Source organism: Heloderma suspectum, chromosome 2 (assembly GCF_057233095.1).
Source record: "Heloderma suspectum isolate Gila_16-S chromosome 2, 16-S_ref, whole genome shotgun sequence".
Taxonomy (NCBI): Eukaryota; Metazoa; Chordata; class Lepidosauria; order Squamata; family Helodermatidae; genus Heloderma; species Heloderma suspectum.
The window spans coordinates 173,054,092-173,072,956 of NC_139459.1; the positions used below are offsets into that span (position 1 = coordinate 173,054,092).

At 51.4% G+C, this 18,865-nt stretch overlaps 1 protein-coding gene across 6 annotated transcripts in view; it reads left to right on the forward strand.

The window, feature by feature from the left end:
- PHF8 (PHD finger protein 8) overlaps nt 1-18,865 on the forward strand; it is a 36,149-nt gene that overhangs the window by 12,931 nt on the left and 4,353 nt on the right. For 2 of the 6 annotated variants that reach the window (XM_084836122.1, XM_084836125.1), the window contains 15 exons: nt 891-1,032; nt 3,753-3,939; nt 5,217-5,379; nt 5,714-5,801; nt 6,546-6,652; nt 6,741-6,832; nt 7,528-7,617; nt 9,434-9,655; nt 9,892-9,992; nt 11,064-11,233; nt 13,136-13,221; nt 14,952-15,091; nt 15,840-16,111; nt 17,325-17,420; nt 18,723-18,832. In XM_084836122.1, coding sequence (XP_084692248.1) covers nt 891-1,032; nt 3,753-3,939; nt 5,217-5,379; nt 5,714-5,801; nt 6,546-6,652; nt 6,741-6,832; nt 7,528-7,617; nt 9,434-9,655; nt 9,892-9,992; nt 11,064-11,233; nt 13,136-13,221; nt 14,952-15,091; nt 15,840-16,111; nt 17,325-17,420; nt 18,723-18,832 — 2,066 coding nt within the window. The remainder of the gene's footprint in view (nt 1-890; nt 1,033-3,752; nt 3,940-5,216; nt 5,380-5,713; nt 5,802-6,545; nt 6,653-6,740; nt 6,833-7,527; nt 7,618-9,433; nt 9,656-9,891; nt 9,993-11,063; nt 11,234-13,135; nt 13,222-14,951; nt 15,092-15,839; nt 16,112-17,324; nt 17,421-18,722; nt 18,833-18,865) is intronic. The other 4 variants (XM_084836123.1, XM_084836126.1, XM_084836124.1 and 1 more) reach the window with 2 other exon arrangements.

Sequence of the window (18,865 nt, forward strand, 5' to 3'; positions counted from 1 at the left end):
CAGTGTTGGCTCCAGGCAGGTCTCACTGCAGAGAACATTCCAGAGTTGAGGGGCCACCACTGAAAAGGCCCTCTCCTTTGTTGCCACCCTCTGAACCTCCCTCAGATGTTTGTCACAGCAGTGTATGTGTAGTTTCATACCAGGACAGGCACTTCGTCAGGTATTGCAGTCCTGAGTTGTGTAAAGCTTAATACGTCCATATCAGCATCTTGAATTGGGCTTAGAAATGTATAAGCAGTCAGTGCAAGTGTGCCAGAATTGGTATTATATGCTCAGACCTTCTGGTCCCCTTTATCAGTCTGGCTACCACATTTTGCACTATCTGCAGTTTCTGAATTGTCTTCAAGGGCAGCCCCATTGCAGTAATCTAATCTGGAGGATACTGGAGTGCAAACTACTGTGGCGAAGTTACCCCTGTCCAGGTAGGGGCATAGTGGAGCCACCAGCTGATGCGAGTAGAAAGCATTTTGTGTACACCCTTCTACTGTAAGGTTTAGCAACAGGTGGTCCTTGGGTTGAATCCTGCCCCTTCCACTCTAGTTGTCAACCCAGAAGTGAAAGATGTGCATGCGCGCGTGCGTGTGCAAGTAGAAATAGTAGGTGTGGATAGCAGTGGAGGATGCCTGGCTCTTTGATGAAGGCAGCAGTTGCTGGCCAAGGTGCTGGAGGAAAGCAGCCACTAGAGGGCGACGATCGCACTGCCAAGCTTGTAGCAACACTGCTGAGTGCTTCGCAGTGGTGGGATGGGATGCCCAGTGCTTGCAAGGGCTGGTGCTGCACACGAGGGTGGAAAGGGAGCCACGCTGCAGCCCCCCGTGGCTGCAGCCCCCTCCCCCCCTCCCGCCATCCGACTTGCCAGCACATGGCATATCCGTGCTTATTTTCAACAGGTGCTGACAAGGAGATTGACGTAATCGACGTGACGCGCCAAGCCGACCTCAAGATGCGCCTGGGCGACTTCGTCAGCTACTACTCCAGCAGCCGCAGGGAGAAAGTTCTTAATGTCATCAGCCTGGAGTTCTCCGAGACCAGGCAAGCCGGGGGGGGGGGGGGAGGGATATAAAAGCAGCTACAGGACTAGGGAGAACCCTCTTGGAGAAGAATCCCCATTTTTTTACTTGAGGCTGCGCTCTCCCCCTCCCAACTGAGTTTATTTGCCCCCATTAGGTGCAACAAAAAATCTGTATGTTTTCGTTCTTCCCTTTCCCTCACACTGGTACTGTTTCCTGATAGACCTCCTTCTTCATACCCTATTTTCCTAAAAGCAGAGAGATGGGGAGGTATATCTACATGACGCATTTTTAGCAGGTAATTGGGAGCAGGGACAAACATAAGAGGATATGGGAACCTCTGCCAAAAGCTCACGCTTTATGTTAGATTGAGGGCTTAGAGCAGGGGAGGGCAGCCACCGGACCATTGTCCCTTCCCACCAGGCCATGCCCTTCCCACCAGGCCACGCCCCCTCCAGCAGTTACTGCATTCTGATGCCATTCTGGTGTGATGAAGCAGCAGCATCTCCCCATTGGGATGCTCAGCCCATCTGACACCTGTCTGGGGCCGGGAGGCTGGCATGGCAGCAAGCCACTTTGCCCACCTCTGCTTCAGCTGTAGCTGGGAGAGCAGCCAGCCAAGTTGAGACGGGGCAATCAGGAGGTGACTCTGGCTGGACAGACAGGGTTGGGTTGCAAGTGCTCGGAGGTGGCAGGGCGGAAGCCACTGATAATTTTCAATTATCAGTGCTGGATGCCACGCCGCCACCTTTTTCCCGGCAATGCCCCTCTGCCTGTTCAATTTCCATCTGTCTGTGCAGCTGTTTATAAAAGCAGTCAGAACCCTTGCTAGGAAAAAGGAGGCCATCCTAGTGAGAGATGGCCATCTTGAGAATCTGTATTTTTAAATATTTTGGGGAGTGTGTGGCTCCATGGGAGCTTTCAGAATGTTTCGTCTGGCACGTTCATGGTAAAACAGAACTGCAAAACACACACAGCGCCTATAAGTGGGGGGAGGGGGCACAATGATGTGGGGCAATTTCTGTGGCATTGTCCAACATGAAACTTCACCCACTTCTGGTGTGGCCACACCCACTGCTGGAAGGTAGACCCCAACAGGTTCCATCTGAGTTAGGGTGGACCCCTACAGGAAAAAGGTTCCCTGCCCCTTTCACAGAGAGACAAAGGAAGAGGGAGACATTATGTCAATGTAATGCAGGGGTGTAGAACTGCAGCTTGGGGGCCAAATCTGGCCAAGATGGTCACTCCCCCTTTCCCCCAAACACCAATTGTTTGGTGGCTTTTGCACAGTTCTTTCCCCACAAGGTTAAAATGCCTCTCAAGGTTTCGTTATGGGCAGTAAGAGCTTTAAGCTAAAATATGCTGCTGTTTTTGGCCCCGTCCCTTATGCCTTCAGCTACACCCACCGCAGGAATGCGGCCCCTGAGAACTTCTCTGAAATGAAATGTGGCCCTTGGGCTCAAAGAGGTTCTGCACCCCTGATGACTACAGGGAAGGCTCTTGTTCAACATCACATCTTGGGTCCAACCTAGACATTATCTGGGATTTTTAAAAAAATGTTGAAAAGCAGCCATGGGAGGGAGCAGAGGAACAGGGGAGGGACTGATTAACCCTTTCCAGTCCCATTATTTCTCTGCTCAAAACTGCCCTTCCCAGGAGCTGCTTTTCTCTTCTCGGGAGAAAAGATTCAGGCTTCGTGTATCTTCTCCACTGCAGTTGGAAAACAGCGGGGCTGCGTGCGAGAGTGAATGAACCAATAGCAGGGGAGAGATGGTGAAGCACTTCCTGCCTTATTTTCCCATGCAAACTAGTAGCTTGCTGTGGCTGCTTTCCAACGAAAGTAAGGGGGAAAGCATTAAGGAGCCCCTGTTTCTCACTGCTCTTCCATTCACAGTCCCGGTTGCCAAGGCTGCTTTTCAATTTTAAAAAGGGGAGAGACTATCCAGGCACTTCTCCTTCTAGTCTGCGCCTCATCCACCAATCCACTAGATGGCCTTAGATCACCTGCTGTTCCCCCAGCCTCAACCCCCCGCCCCAAATCTGGAGATAACAATACTGACCTACCTTATAACGTTGTCATAGGGATTGTTTGGACTAGGTATTGAAATGTGCTGATGACCCCAAAAGCTCAGTGTTAAAGCTAAGCATGACTATTTTTATTTGGGTCCCATCCTGTTTTATTTGGTTACCCATTTTGCAGATGGGAAAAGGGAGGCAGAGAGATGGTTACTTGCCTGGCAGACATCTTGTATGAATAAGGGGCAGGATCCAATGGGGTACTTATGCCTCCACTGATTCTCTTGCGCCCTGCCAACTCCTGTCCACAAGTGGTGCCCAGCTCTTGCGGAGGAAAGGTTTAGCATTTCCGGGCAACCAGAAACGAGCAAAAATTGTCATTTCTGGAACGGGGCTGGCCAGCGGAGCTCATGTGAGGTAGCTCCAGCAACCTGTCCCAAATGAGAAACAAGCATTTCTGCTTGTTTGGGGGCTTCCTCTGGGAAGCGCTAAATCTTTGTTCCGCAAGCGGCCGGTCCTGCTTGCACAATGGAATCGGCAGGACCCACCTCTTGCGCAAGAGAGTTGGTGGGGGCGTAAACGCCCGTCGGATTCTGCTCAAGGACTGGAAATGTGATGTCTCCAGTCTACCTCCAGAAATCCGTCTGCTGGCACGCACTGCAATTCCATCAGGGGATATCTCTGGAAGGCGACAAGTCCATTTTATCTTCCCTTGGAATTTTCCAGGCTGTCTAACTTGGTGGAGACCCCAAAGATTGTGCGCAAGTTGTCCTGGGTGGAGAACCTGTGGCCAGGGGAGTCGGTATTTGAGCGGCCCAACGTGCAAAAGTACTGCCTGATGGGCGTGCGGGACAGCTACACGGACTTCCACATTGACTTTGGGGGCACCTCTGTCTGGTACCATGTGCTGCGGGTAAGGATGGGACGGGAAACGATGTGGTGGGAGCGAGATCTGAGCCATGCAGTGCACAGACTCCCCTGATGTATCACCACTTTAGTTTCCAGATGGGGGTTGAATGTTTGAAAGCCCGCCCGCTCCTGCCCCGCTCCAATATATTTCCTTTTTAAACACTTCCCTGTGTGTAGAAAGTCTAGTTTTAAATCTCTGCATTGCTGCTAGGTTTTTTTCTGGTTGTACTGCTATATCGTGGTTTTAAGCTTTCATATTCTGTACTGTTTTATGCTGCGCTTTGTGGTTTTAATTTTTGTGAACCGCCCCGAGCGCTTCGGCTATTGGGCGGTATAGAAATGAAATTAAATAAATAAATAGTATGTCAGGGAGAAGGGTTTGAGAACTGAGCGGCAGGATGAAAATAAAATGGGTTCAGGCTTGTGGTCTGAAGTTGTCCAGTTCAGCAACTGGTGCCGTCAGGGGAGTCGTCTGCTCCCGTAATCCTGCTTTCTGCTTCATAAGAAGTGAACTTGACCGGTCTGCTCAGCCACGTGGATTGGCTGGATGTTGTTAAAAGGCAAAGCAGGCCTCTTCCTGGGAAAGTGAGCACCGAGCAGCAGGAGACAATCCCTGCTTTGAGTCTGATCTGCATATCACACATCTGTCCCTGATCCAGTAGCCACTGGCTGTGGGGACGCTGCTGCCTTTCTAGAGTCAGTCTGATTTTTCTTCATTGCTTTCTGGTGAGACCTCTAGTCAGATAGTTCAAAGCCCTCGTAGGAGGAAGGCTGAAAATGTTGGATCCAGAGAAAAAAGGAGGTTAAGGTTTTAATAGATTAATTCCTCCTGTTTTAAGCATAGGATGCCAGAAAGCACAAGAGGAGTAATTTTTGACCTCTCTGCTCAGAACAGGCCAAGAGATGTTGGTTCAAACCACAGGAATGTAGACCTGGCTGGCTGTGTGCTGTGTTTACATGCAAACACAGGAGGAAAACATCACAAATTAAGCTTATTGCTGCAGAATTCATCTTCTGGAGAGCCTCAACTGTCATTTAAAAAACAAGCTTCTAGCCCTATGGCTGCGAAGATGGGTTTGAAAGTGTGCTATACTACAGAATGCAGCTCTTCTTGGTACAGAGCTTCCGTTCCCTTAGCAGAGATCAGGGGTGCAGCCCCTCAGGACCTCAGGCCCAGGGCCCAAATCTAGTCCTCTGGGGTTCCCCAGAAGGCCACGCCCCCTTTCCTACCCCCTTTTCCCTAATCAGTGATGGGTTCTCACTGCTGTTCCTCCTCCACAGGGAGAAAAGATCTTCTACCTGGTGTGCCCCACTGCTGCCAACTTGACGCTCTTTGAGACATGGAGCAGCTCCTCCAATCAGAACGAAATGTTTTTCGGGGACCAGGTGGACCGGTGCTACCGCTGCCCTGTCCGCCAGGGCCAGACACTCTTCATACCAACAGGTATTGGCACCTGAGAGCTAAGGCGAACATTCTGCACTCCCAAGTGCCATCACTGCTACGGTGACACTTCTTGGGCCTTTGTTTTCCCCCTACAGCTCCTCCCCGTCCTACTACTTCCATTCTGAATAACTTGCACTGTCCACTGCTGAGAACGGGGAAAGGTCCATTTGCATCCAGTGGTTGGGGGCACCCAGAGCAGCAAAGCTCTTTCAGTGCACCTTTCCTTCAGCTCTTTGGGCCAGGTTCCCTTCTCCCCTCCCCTTGCAAGCAGGAAGTGCTAATGAGAGGCCAGTCCCAAATCCATGTGGCTTCCTCCCTCCCCTTACCTTTTCAGGTTGGATCCACGCAGTGCTGACCCCGGTCGACTGCCTGGCCTTCGGGGGCAATTTTCTACACAGTCTCAACATTGAGATGCAACTCAAGTGAGTCTGGTGGGAAGGGGTTTGCTGTCCACAGTGGAGCATCCTGGGAATTGGAGGGATTGTAACGCAGTGGCAGAGCATCCTGCCTTGCATGAAGAAGATCCTGGGTTCGGTCCCTGATATCTCCAGGTAGTGCTCGGAAGGAATCCTGCCTGAAACCCTGGAGAGCCATTGCTGCCAGTCAGCATTGACGATGCTGAGCTAGATGGACCAAGGGTCTGAGTCGTTATAAGGCAGTTTCCTCTATTCCTTGGATTCGGGGTTGGGGAAGAAACGGGCATCACAGGACATAGTGTAGCGCTCAGAATGGGTGTCGGACTGTGTGTACGTCACGATTTCTGTGGGAGCACGGAATGCCAGGTTGGGTGCAGAATTAAGCATCTCTGTTTTTTCAAAGTGCAATTTTTTGGCCTTCTGGTATGGCTGGGCATGTGTGGGCAATGCCTAACAAAATCACTGGAGCTTCACTGAGTAAGGCTTCCAGAGGTCAGAGGGCCCAGGTTTGCGGTGGCCTGCAGAGTGTCCTGCTCCTTGCCACAATTAGCAACAGCAGAACAAATGATCTGAAATTAGTTCTGTCAGACTTAACGGACAGAATTCATTTTGGGGTGGGCGATTTTTATTTTATTTATTTTTTGGCCATAGAACTTTGCTTTGCTTGGCACAAAATTGTACTGCTTTTTACCACAGAGGACACCCAGCCTTGCTCACGCCTCACCAGCCCTTCCTTTTTCTCCTGCCTAGGGCGTACGAGATCGAAAAGCGCCTCAGCACGGCCGATCTCTTCAAATTCCCCAACTTCGAAACCATCGGCTGGTACGTCGGCAAGCACCTCCTGGATATCTTCCGAGGTGGGTCTCACGTCTTCCCGTCCCTAGAGCTCCCTTGTTGCTGGGTGTGAGAGTGACTGCTGCTGATGTTTTCTGTATCCCCCGGCAGGTCTACGAGAGAACCGCAGGCATCCCGCTGCTTACTTGGTTCATGGGGCCAAAGCCCTGAACACGGCCTTCCGCTCCTGGACCAAGAAAGAGGTAAAGGGTTGTGAGAAGGATTTCTTTGATCTGAGATTGCTTGGGCTGGTGGCTGGCCTAGACTGTGGCGAATCCCAGATGTTGCTTGTACACATTTTTGCCAGCGGCCAAAAGGGGATGAAAATTCCCAAGAGATAGAAAACTAGCACTTTAGGAGAGAAAGGCTAGGCCAGAACCTGAAAAAGCCTTCGGGTGTGTGAACCCCTGCCTAGAGTCTGAAGTGGTACAGCCCAGACAAAGGTTGACCACCTCAGTGGGGACTAGGCCTGAGTCGCAAGCATTTGGAGGGGAAGGGAAACAGTAGAGCAGGGGTGTTGAACCTCTTTCAGCCCACGGGCCCAATTCCATTTTGGAGGAGCTCTTGGGTGGGTAGGTCCACAAACAAAAGGGGGCTGGGCCAAAGGTGTGGGCCAAAAATACTAAGTTACGGTTTAAAGCTCCTACTGCCAGTAGCTAAGTCTTAGAAGAGGCATTTCAGCCTTTTAGAATGGGGTGGGGGGAACTGCAGAAAAGCCAGGAACCACCAATCATTCAGGGAAAGGGGCTGTTGCCTTCTGGGGAACACCAGAGGGCCAGATTTGGCCCCCGAGCCTGAGCTCTACGCCCCTGCTGTGGTAGTATCTCCCTGTGTCAAACGCCTCTCAGTCCAGCACGAAGGGCGAGACCTTGGAGCAACCAGCTCTCGTTCTCTTCAGGCCCTGGCCGAGCATGAGGAAGAAATCCCTGGCACTGTGCGTCCAGCGCAGCTCATCAAAGATCTGGCCAAGGAGATCAGGCTTGTCGAAGTGAGTATGAGGATGCCAGGCATTTCCTACCAATGGCGGGGACCATATTCTGAGATGGCAGAGGGTCTGGGTGGCGGGGGAGTGACGTATTAGCCCCACCATAGAGCGACCTTCTTCCCAGTCTCACAGATCTGTAGATTAAGGATTCTCAGTGCTCTGTTGCAGCAAGCTTTCCTGAGCCTGCTCCATTGGAAGCATGCCCATGGCATGTGCCGGGACTAACCGGCACAGTTTGCCACTAGTCCCCAGCAGATTCAAGAGGAATACTCTCCCCTGCCCCTGTGGTGCTTTAACCCTGGAGTGTCTTCCACCAACTAGAATAGCTTGCAGGTTGTTCAGCACACATGCTGCTTGAGCCGGCAGGCCCAAGTGCCTATAAAGTGAGCCTGTGGCAGGCAGATTTGCTAGTCCCAGCCTGTCTCTTGACACAGCCAGCTGGCATGTCCACCCGGTAGCCTCAAGCCTGCGCCCCAACCTGTCCCTTTAACCTGGCAGGGTGGAGTGTTGTTTAAGACGAGCCCTGCTGGATCAGACCCAAGGGTCCATCTAGTCCAGCATTCAGTTCACACAGTGGCCAACCAGCTGCCCACGGGAAGCCCACAAGCAGGACACAAGAGCAACAGCACCCTCTTGCCCATGTTCCCCAGCAACTATTGTACATAGGCACGGCACCTCTGATACTGGAGGCAGCATGTAGCCATCAGGACCAGAGCCATTGATGGCCTTCTCTTCCAGGAATTTGTCTAACCCCTTTTAAAGCCATCCAAGTTGGTGGCATCACTAAGCCTTGTGGTAGCAAATTCCCAGCGCACATGTCATTCCCAGATTGCCCTTTTTGCACACAGGTGACAGTTGAGCACAGCATAGCTGCCAAGAATGTTTGCTGGGAGGTTCCTGGTACAAACTTCACATGTTCCGTGCATTAGGTGACCTGTAGGGAACAGTGGCTCATCATGTCGGTCTTGTATGCGAGTTCCAGGGGTTTGCTGGTTTGAGTCCCCGGTGTGCTCAGAGCAGCCACGGCAGAGACCATAGCCTGGCTGTTTATACCACACCGCAGAATAAATATCTTGGCAGCCCAAATACACACACAGAGGCCTTGCAAACTAAGTCTCTCTGTACTGCAGGGGGCACCAGACAGCTTTTGTCTAGAATAGGACTAGGTGACCTGTTGCTTTCATGATGTTTTGGACTACAGCTCCCAGCAGCCCCAGCCAGCCTAGCCAGTATTCAGGGATCATGGGGGTTGTTGTCCAAAACATCCGGAGGTCACCATGTTGGTAGAGTATTTCAGCTACAGTGTAGTTCTAGTGCAGACTTGTATTTTACTTGTGTGGTCGCCAGAGGCAACAAGGAATTCTATCTAGGCGAGTGAGCAGAATCTGCTGAGAGAACATTATAAATATTTTCCAGACTAGTAACTTACCTCACCTACGCGACTGGTCTCTTAAGGGTAGAGCATGTGTTTTGAGCCACAAGTTTGCGAGTTCAATCCTGGCCTTTCCACTGAAAAGATCTCAGTAGCAGGTGTTAAGAAATATCTGCCTTTGACCCTGGATAGCCATTTCCAGTGCAAGGTGACAGCAGCAGCCTTGAGCTGACTTGGTATAAGGCAGCTTTGGTCACAAGGCACATTCTGAGGAGGGGGTGTAAGGAGGAGCTGGCGCCTCCCACTGGCCAAAGTCTGCCTCTCCCAGGCCATCTGCCTGCAATGCTGTCCGTGCCCTGGGCGGGTGGAGCGGCCTGCTTGTCGCACCCAGCCATGTTGGGGGGCGAGCAATGCCTCCTTGGTGTGTCAGTGCTCACGCTCTTCCAGGATATCTTCCAGCAGAACCTCGGGAAGACGGGCAGTCCCTTCGGCCTGCAGAGGGGCACCCAGCCTGGCACAGCTGCCAAAAGGGGAGACCAGAGTCCCAAGGAGCTGGGCAGGAAAGGCAGCCGGAAGGACGTTGCCTCGCTCAAAGCCATGGAATTGGAGCTGCTGCGCAAATACAAGCGGCAGGCCCTCAAAGGCATGGAGAGCCCTGGCCAGGAGGAGGTGAGCCGCCACTGTGGCGCTGCAGGTGAAACTCTGAGGAGGCAGCAAAGCTGGGTCCTCCTCAAGGTGGATTTTGAGCCACAGTGCCTGTGTGGAGGGGGACAGTGTCTGGGTGGCCATCTCCCATAGCTTTGGGCTTGCTGCCTGTTTGGCGGGGGTGAGGGTGGGCCAGTTGCTGCCCTCTTCTGGCCTCCTGCAACCACCCACACACAGCCCTCCCTTACTTTCCTTCCCAGTTTGATTTGCCAAGTTCCAGCCTGGAAGATACGGATGGGGAGCCTGACCTCACCGAGGAAGAGCTGTCTTTGGTAGTGGCAACCAACGGCCGGGGCACCAGGTTCGTTTCTGTACACGTGGGTCAGATGTGCATTGTGGGAGCCAGGGGGGCAGGGAGAAGAGAGGTTGTATAGGGAGCTGAGCTGTGACACTCCGGTGATGCTGGCCTGACACGTTCCCAGCTGTCTCAGGGCTGTTGAAGTACCTCAGGGGTAGGACACTGGAAGCCCCAAATCCAGCCCCTAGCATAGCCTCAGGCCCCCGAGAACTATTCTCCTGGGCATGGGCACTCTCTTTCTCCCAGGCTGAGACTCAGGCAAAGGGCTCTTGAATGCCATTTTCCCCACAGGAGCTTCCCACAATGCCCCTCAAGCTGCTCCCTCTCGTCTATAAGCCGAGACACAGGCCAGCGGGAGAGAGCAGACAGAAATGCTGAAAGGAGGGAGCTCCGCCAGAGCCTCTGTTGCTGTTCACATTGGAGGAGGGGCTTTAAGAGCCCTTTGCCTGTGGGAGTGAGTGGGCGGAGCCTCTTGCTGGGCCTTCAGCCCTCGCTCACTTCAAAATAGTGACCAGGACAATACTCAGTGGCAAAACATTGCGCTTCCCTGTAGTCAGGCCTTATGCCATGACAGTGCATTCTGCACAGGAGAATCTTTTATTTTATTTAGTACATTTACATCCTACCTTCCTCCAAGTAGCTCAAGGCAGGGTCCGTGGTTCTTCTCTCTCCTCATTTTCTCTTCACAACAGTCCTGTGAAGTAGGTTAGGCTGAGTGCAAGCGACTGGCTCAAGGGTCCCAGTGCACTTAATGAACTGGGTGGGGGTTTCAACTCTGCTCTAGTATCTCAAGTAGCTCAAGGCAGTTTCCGTGGTTCTTCTTCCCAAGCCAAGGAGTGGGGGGCACTGGGGTGGGAAATAACAGTAGTCTCTCCCCTGCCTCTGAAGATCCTCCATTAAGGCTGAGCCCAAAGTGGAGCCGGGGGGCAGATTTTCATGATATAATTATGTATACGCATGTGCAGAGGAAAAGCATTTGAGGCACCTAAAAACCTCTGATGTGAACATGGGCTGTCAGAGGAGGGCTGTGAGAGGCGGGTGCCTGACCAGTTGTATTGTTGTTTTCCTTGGCAGGAAGATCAAGGCCTCTGAACGCGCCCGGAGCTGTAAAGGCGCCCATGCACAAGCTCCACCCAGCCCCTCTGACGTTGAGGCCCTCGACGTCGACTCTGAGGAGGACTTGCAGATTGACGAGACGCCACGCAGGGAAAGGAGGGGCCTGGTGCTGCACAAGGGACTGTCCAGTATGTGGCTCCCTCCCTCCCTCTCTCCCTCCCTCCCCCCCTCACCACCTCCGGACTGGACACTGGCAGCCAGTGGCAGTCTCTGACTGGTCGGTCTCTCTTGGGCCGGGACAAGCACATGGCATAACCCGCCCCCTCCTCCCACCTCTGTTTTTTCTTTCTCTTCCTTCCTCCTCCTCTTTCCCCTGAGCTTGGAATAGTTTCTCTCTTTTTCTCAAGAAAGTCGAAACCAACTTCTTTGGCAAAGCTGTTCTCAGGCCACCGCTGTGCATACTCTGCACTTAGGGTAGGGGTGAGGGAGTAGAGGTGGAGAGAATAGAAAACTGCAAGCTATCCCAAACATTTTTTTGTCTTTTTAATATACACAGATGAATTTGTATGTATCCATTTCAATGAATACATATGAAATGCATATATATATATATATATATGTGTGTGTGTGTGTGTGAGAGAGAGAGAGAGAGAGAGAGAGAGAGAGAGAGAAAGAGAGAGAAAATACAACTTTCCAGCAATTATACGTAGGCGTCAACGAAAGTGGACCAAATATCCAAATAACTATCCATTTGAAGGTGGGGTCTATATGCCACCCCTTCAAATGTTGAAATTGTTGTAAGGTTCTCAATCTCCTGCATCATAAGAGGTGAGCGTTTATCCTTCCAATGTTGTAATATCAGCCTTTTGGCTGTCACGGAGGGGCACAGAGAATCCATTTAAGCTATCCCAAATTTGGTAGCCTGGGCATGCTATGCAAACTGAATATTCATTATTTATCTTTTTCATAATCTATTCTGCTTCTGGCAGGGGTGGGGGATGGCAGGACAATCCAAGGTTCTACACAGAGCACTGAAACCCCATTCTCTGGCCACCGCACATCTCACTCGGAAACTCCTCTGGCTTCTGACATTTAACAGGCATTGTTTATGCACTTTTAAGCATATCTGCATTAGCAGAAAGGTTAGCAACGTGGTACTTGCTTCTAAAAAATGATGGTGATGTGTTGTTACCTTTATCATCATCATCAGGGCTAGGAAGTTGCTTTTTTAAAAATTAAAATTAAAACTGGAACGTTTAGGGAGCCAAATTCTGCACCCCATACACCATTCTTTTTCTCTGCTGTTCTGCATAATCGCAATACATACAGAACCCAAAATGTCACTTCACTTTTCTGCGCTTTCTACTGTCAGTGAACCTTTCCTGTGTCCAACTTCAGTAGTTCTTTGCCAAGCTCTGTCCAACTCTGTCAACGCTGTCCTGCTCCTCTCCTTGAGAGGGACTGCATTTATCCACCCCACCTGAGTCCCACTTTGAATATCAGGCAGCAAGCCCTGATGGCAGAAGTGGTTAACAGCTGCGCTTGTTCACTTCCAAATATGTTCTTAGTCCCTGACAAGGCAGATTACAAATGAATAGCCTGATCCTATGCATATTCACTCAGCAATAAGTTCCATTGAGATCAGCTGGGATTATTCCCAGGTAGTTTGTAGGACTGTAGTAGTCTGAGTCCCTGTGGAGTTCTACAGCAGAAGCCCCTTCCTGTGTACACTTCTACAGTGACCCATGGATTGTCACGTAATGACAATCCATGGGCTGATGGGACCCGGCACAAGCGAGCGCATTTCCTCCCACCCACTCGCCACGTTCGCTTTGCATCAGCTTGCCAAAACAACCCAGGAAGTTCCCGCGTTGTTCGTGGTTTGGGAAAGTAGATGCAAAGTGGAAGGGGGGGCGGGGGGGGGCTTGCTTGCACCCACACGGCCCCGTCAGTTCATGGGCCACTTTACCCATGACCTGGCATTATGTGCAAACCAGGTCACAGTCTCTGCTGTTTCCCAGATGTTCCTCCATTTTGGGCAACAAATTCTGTGTCTGGCAACTTCAACATCTGTTTTTTCCTGGTTCCAGAATTTCCCCGGAAATTGCCACGAGCCAAGCCCTGCTCTGACCCAAACCGAGTACGAGAGCCAGGGGAAGTGGAGTTTGATATTGAGGTAAGTTGGGCGCAGGCCTTCGGAGATGTGGCATTGTCAGGAGCTTGATAGGGTTCCTCTGTAGGAGAAGCAGAACTTAAATGGGGCTAGAGTCCATCAGGGCTTGGCCCCAGCAACCATTTTAAAGGTTGAGGAGCATGTGAAGTTTATATTGAAGGATATGGCCTGTGAGCATGTACTGTGTGTCTTTCTTAGCTCACTGAGTCACTCCAGCCCACCAACCGCATCGGAGGTTAGGGGTCAGTCAGTCTTAAGGAGCTTAGGGGTCCATCGGTCTTAATCATTGCCTTGCTGGATCAGACCAAAGGTCTGTCTAGTGCAGCCTTCCCCAAACTGGCGCCCTCCAAATGATGTTGGACTGCAACTACCATCATTCTCTGGTAAAACCAGGGAACCAATAGGCCATGCTAGCTGGGGCTGATGGGATTTGTAGCCCAAAACATCTGGAGAAAACGGGTATCAGGAGATCTCCTTAGGGGAATACACAATGAGTTCAGGCTAGGGATGCTATTGCAGGTTTTCTTGGGGGGGGGCGGGGTCCACAGCAAGATTCAAAGGCCTGCTCTTAGATATATTCTGTTTTATTCAAAGTGTTTTAAATTTGGTTTCGTTCTTGTTGTAAGCTGCCCTGACGGCTCGGTTATTGGGTGGCAGCATATAAATACCTAAAATAAATGAAATGAAACCAATTCAAGATTAAATCGCAAAGAGATACACCCCCCACCAATGCCTTTTAAGAACATTTATTTTTGTATCCCATAATAGCTAGAGAGAGAGAAGCCCCCCTGAGGAATAATCACATGTGGACTGAAACATGGTACTTCCCTTCCCAAATGGCACCTCTGGGACAGGCATCACCGATCTGGCAGAGAGACTCTGTTGCCCTTGAACAGGGGTGTCAGAACTTCTCTTGGCCTAGGAGCTGAATTTCTTTTTGGAGGAGCTCTCGGGGCCCACATTCCAGTAGTGGGCAGGGCCAAAGGCAAAAGGGGTAGGACCAAAAATACCAGCATATTTTACCTTAAAACGCTTACTGCCAGCATCTGAGCCTGAGGAGAAGCATTTCAACCTTTTGAAATGGGAGGAAAAACTGCATAAAAGCCAGGAAACCACCCAACAATTGGTAGGGGGAAAAGGGTGGGGCTAGAGGAAAGTGCGGTGACCCTCTGGGGGACCCCAGAGGGCTTGATTTGGTTCCCTAGCCTGAGGTTGGACTTCAGGCACACCGGATGATGGATCATTTTGCTCCTATGATAGGGATAGGCGACCAGCAGCCTGGGGCGACATCCCATTCCCCTGCAGCTCCCTGTCTGGCCCTCAACATGGTGCCAGACCCTGAGGGGAAGCACCTCCCGCAGTTAGGCATCTCAACTGCTTCCTTTTGTGCAACACAGATGGGACGAGTGCTGGGCTTCCCACATGCTTGTGTGACTTCTCTCCCCCAGCTGCTCTGTCCTGGTGCTCAGGGGCATATTGGTGGGCGGGAGAGGCCTCTGCCTCTGTGGCCGTTCACCACAAGGTGGAAGAGGTCCTAATGCGCTCTGGTGACAGGCGGGCTCCTGCTAGGAGCAGCTCAGTGGGAGGAGCCGGAGTCGCCGGCCCCTCGTCCAGTGTTCTGTTCCGTTGGGCATCATGTGGGGAGAAGGCGGGATATGAATATGATTGATAGGCATGCCCCCTGTTAAAAACAAATTTCCAACCAGGCCTCTCTGAACTCCTTTCCTCCTCAGGAGGACTACACCACGGAGGAGGAGGAGGAGGAGGAGGCCTCTGGCGATGACCAGTTGGAGGGCAGCAGTAGCACCGGTGGGATTCTGGACTTGCTCAAGGCCAGCCGGCAGGTGGGCGGTGCAGACTATGACGAGCTCAGGTAAGAACCAGTCACCGCTGGGCCCCTGATAGGAACTCCTCAACTCCGGCGTAGAGGTGTGTGGTTGTGTGTGTGTGTGTGTGTGTGTGTGTGGCGGGGGGGTCCGCCTTGATGCGTTTTTAGCAGATAAGGCAGTATATAAATGCTCATAACAAATACATACTAAAAAAGCCTTTGCTGCTGCTTAGTGACACCTGTGCCGTTCCACATATGGGTCAGTGTGTGCTCAGACCAGGCTGTAGAACCTTCTGGCGCACTTCCTCTCACCTGCGCAGAATGAAGTCTTGGGTGCAGAATTCAGTAACCTGAAAAAACTCTCTGCTTTTCATTTTAGAAGAAAAACACGTTTCTAACCTTCGTGAATACGAAGATATGCTTGAGAGTCTATGAATGACACCTCCTGAAATCTCACAAAGCGGGGGCGGGGGCTAAACAAGATTTCCAGGGCTTCAGTGCCTCCCCATAATTCCTTGCCTCTCCCCGTGACTAGGAAACCCAGACTAGATTGTGCAAATGCCTACAAACTGAAAGAGAAATTATGCAAGTTTGTTTGATGCCTACAAGTTGTAGACTTCAGCTTTTCTTGGTGCATAATTTTAATCCTTTTTTCTAAGTGGAGAGTAGACCTATGCCCTGCCCAAGGGAGGAGAGCTGTGCTACAAGGTTAAGGGGCTTGGCAGGCAAAGCCATGAAGGCTGTTGTGGCTGAAGGCTGATACAATAAGGGCCCCTCTTGTGTTGTCCCCCAGTGATGCACCTGCCTCCCCCAGCACTCAGGAAGCCATCCAGGGCATGCTGTGCATGGCCAACCTCCAGTCCTCATCGTCCTCGCCAGGGGCCTCCAGCTTGCAGGCCTGGTTGGCGGCTGGGCACGAACGGGGCTCTGCGGGAGCCTCTGGTGCGCCGCGCTCAGGGAAGAGGCCCATCAAACGTCCCGCCCTCCACAGTACCGACAGCGAGGAAGAGGCCAGCCTGGATGAACAGGAGAGCCTGGGAGCCTGCTTCAAGGACGCCGAGTACAGTAAGGAACAGGGAATGAGAGGGGAGCGGTTTGTCCTCAGAGGGAGACTTTCTAAGGAAAAATAGGCCTCTCCTCCCGTTCCTTGGAGAGAGGTTTTAAAGCATGGGTTTTGACCCTCTTTTGGCCGGATGGCTGAATACAATTTTGGAGAAGTGGTGGGCAGGGCTGAAGGCAGACGGGGCGGGACCAACCAACATATTTTAGCTTAAAGCTCTTATTGCTTTAACAGAGCATTAGGAAAGGTATTTCGGAATTGGGGGGAAAAACTGTGCAAAAGCCGGGAAACTGCCAAACAACTGGTGGTTGGGGAAAGGGTGTGGGGACCAAGGGGAGAAAGCGTGGCCACTTGGGCATCCCAGGTGGGCCATATTTGGCCTACCGGCCTTGAGCCCAACACTGTTATTTTAAAGGAAGCTACGAATCTAAAGGCTTGTAAGCATGCTGAAGTGTATGGAGTGTGGCTCCTCCTACTTATAAAATATTCTTCTACCCTACTTGTGCTGCAATCCTGTGCCCACTTATGTGGGCATAAGCAGCACATAATTTAAGACTTACTTTTGAGTAGACAGGTATGGGATTGTGCTCTTCAGGTAGTCTCTGAAGAGCTCCCAGACTAACCCTAACCCATTCAGGCACCTGCCAAGGCTGCGTAGTTTCTGCAGTTGAACTGCTCAAGTGTCATGGGCCTTCAGATTCATATCTTTCCCTCAGTACAGCACTGGAAATTCCCACTTGCCTGAGCAAGTTGCATTTGCCCCCAGGCAAGTGGCCAAGGGGCAATACGCTGGGTAGTTCCTGTTTGTTTGTTTTTTTGCCTTCCTCTCTTCCATGTGCTTCATTTGTTTGCATCTCCTGTGGCTCCCTGCTTGGGATCTCGTTTGGTTTGGTGCACAGAAGTTGAGTTGCATATGGGGAAGTGGACGAATGGTCCTGCCCTTGCTGCAGGAGGACTGGATTGCAGGGGGCCTCCCCTGTTCTCTGTCTCTGTGAATCCCAGGCAGTCGCTGCAAAAGACACAGGTGTTGACAGTGTCACAGCTTGACATACACACCCCGGCAATTCCAGCATTTCTTTTAAAATTATTAGTAGTATTGATGATAGTGATGAGGATAACAGTGTCTAATTATGGAAGTGGGCCAGATGTTACTGATCAGAATTTGGAACTGAAGGGTCTAGGTAGAATTCAGTCCCAGCTTTGTCCCTCTCTCTGCAGTTTACCCTTCCTTGGAATCTGATGAGGATGACCCAGCCTTGAAGTCGCTACCAAAGAAGAAGAAGTGCACGGATGATGCTCCCTGGAGTCCCAAGGGTACCTGTCTGTCACCTGTAACTGGGGCGGTGCATGTTTAATGCGATTCTGCCTAAAGGCAAAAAAGCACAGCATTCAGTTTTCTGAGAACCTTAGCTTAATTTTTTTAAATGCAAGTTTCTAGCCTTCATGGCTATGAAGACATGCTTGAAAGCATGTGGGCAAAATGCCTGCTGAGAACTTGTATGCCAGGGGAATTGCGGAGTCTGCCAAGTTGCTGGATGGCCCTCTATGTCGTGGCTGGGAACCGGGCTTCAGTGTCCCATGCTGGTTCTTGACCTTCCCCATAACCAGCAATAGCGGAATGACTTGTGCAAATTCGTGCATCGGTTGGCACAAAGGACAGAATCCAGCTTTTTCTTTGTGCAAAGGAGAGGAACGCTGTAAGTACAACTGCATGTTCTCTGCATGCAGGCAAAAAATCTGCTCTGAGCGGTACGGCCTGTTCTGCAGCTCGGCAGCATCTCAGCACAGAGGAGGATGAGAGGCAGCACTCCTGCCTTCTGTGGGCTCTCTGTCTTGCTTGAGTTCTCTGAAGTTAATTTGTTTTGGGAAAGCACCTTTCTGGTGGCAATGCTCAGAGACTGATGGAAATGTCCTTTGCCATATGGAAATGCTAGTAGTAGGAAAGGAAGCATGAATTTTATTTCCCCCCCCCTTTTTTTTAAGGGTTGTCTTCAGAAACAGCAACCCGTTAGCAACCTATTTTTGCCCATTTCGAGAGGCCTGTACTTTCTGTGTCTACCCCTTGGTTCCCAAAGGATATCCTCTAGTCGCAGTGCGCATCGCTTCCCTTCCCTCTCCCTCGCTTATGCTCCCGCATGCCTGTGGGCCAAACCTGGGCGCTGCACATCCTGGAGTGAGAGCCACATCTGCTAGAAGAGCTCCCAGGTGTGCTCAGTTGTGGGCCTGTGGCATAGGTTGTACTGCTCACAGTTTGTGCCTGTTCAGCATTTTCAGTACATAAAACCAGTCTGGATAACCTTGGTGTGGAGGGGTTTTTGATACAGAAATGAAGATTTCTCCTGTGTGTGAAGAGAGAATTGATATAGCAATGTATGAATACTCTCTGTGGAGCAATCCTGCCTGCCTGCCTGCCTGCCTGTCTGTCTCTCTCTGTGGGAGCTTGACAGGGTGGCCTTTGGGTCTCTCACCTGGTGGTTTTCTTTCCTCCTTTCAAGTCTCTGTACTCTGCTGTGTAAAGATGGGGCAGGGTGGGGGGCTTTCTTCCTTTCAAAGCCGTGTGCCACTGGGAGCAAGCAGGGGTCCCTAATGCAAATACATTTCTCTCCTCCCTCACAGCCCGGGTAACCCCGACGCTGCCCAAGCAAGTCCGGCCTGTGCGTGAGGGGACCAGAGTGGCATCAGTCGAGACAGGCCTGGCAGCCGCAGCAGCCAAACTAGCTCAGCAGGTAAATGGCGGGATTTGCTTGCCAGCTGGGGAC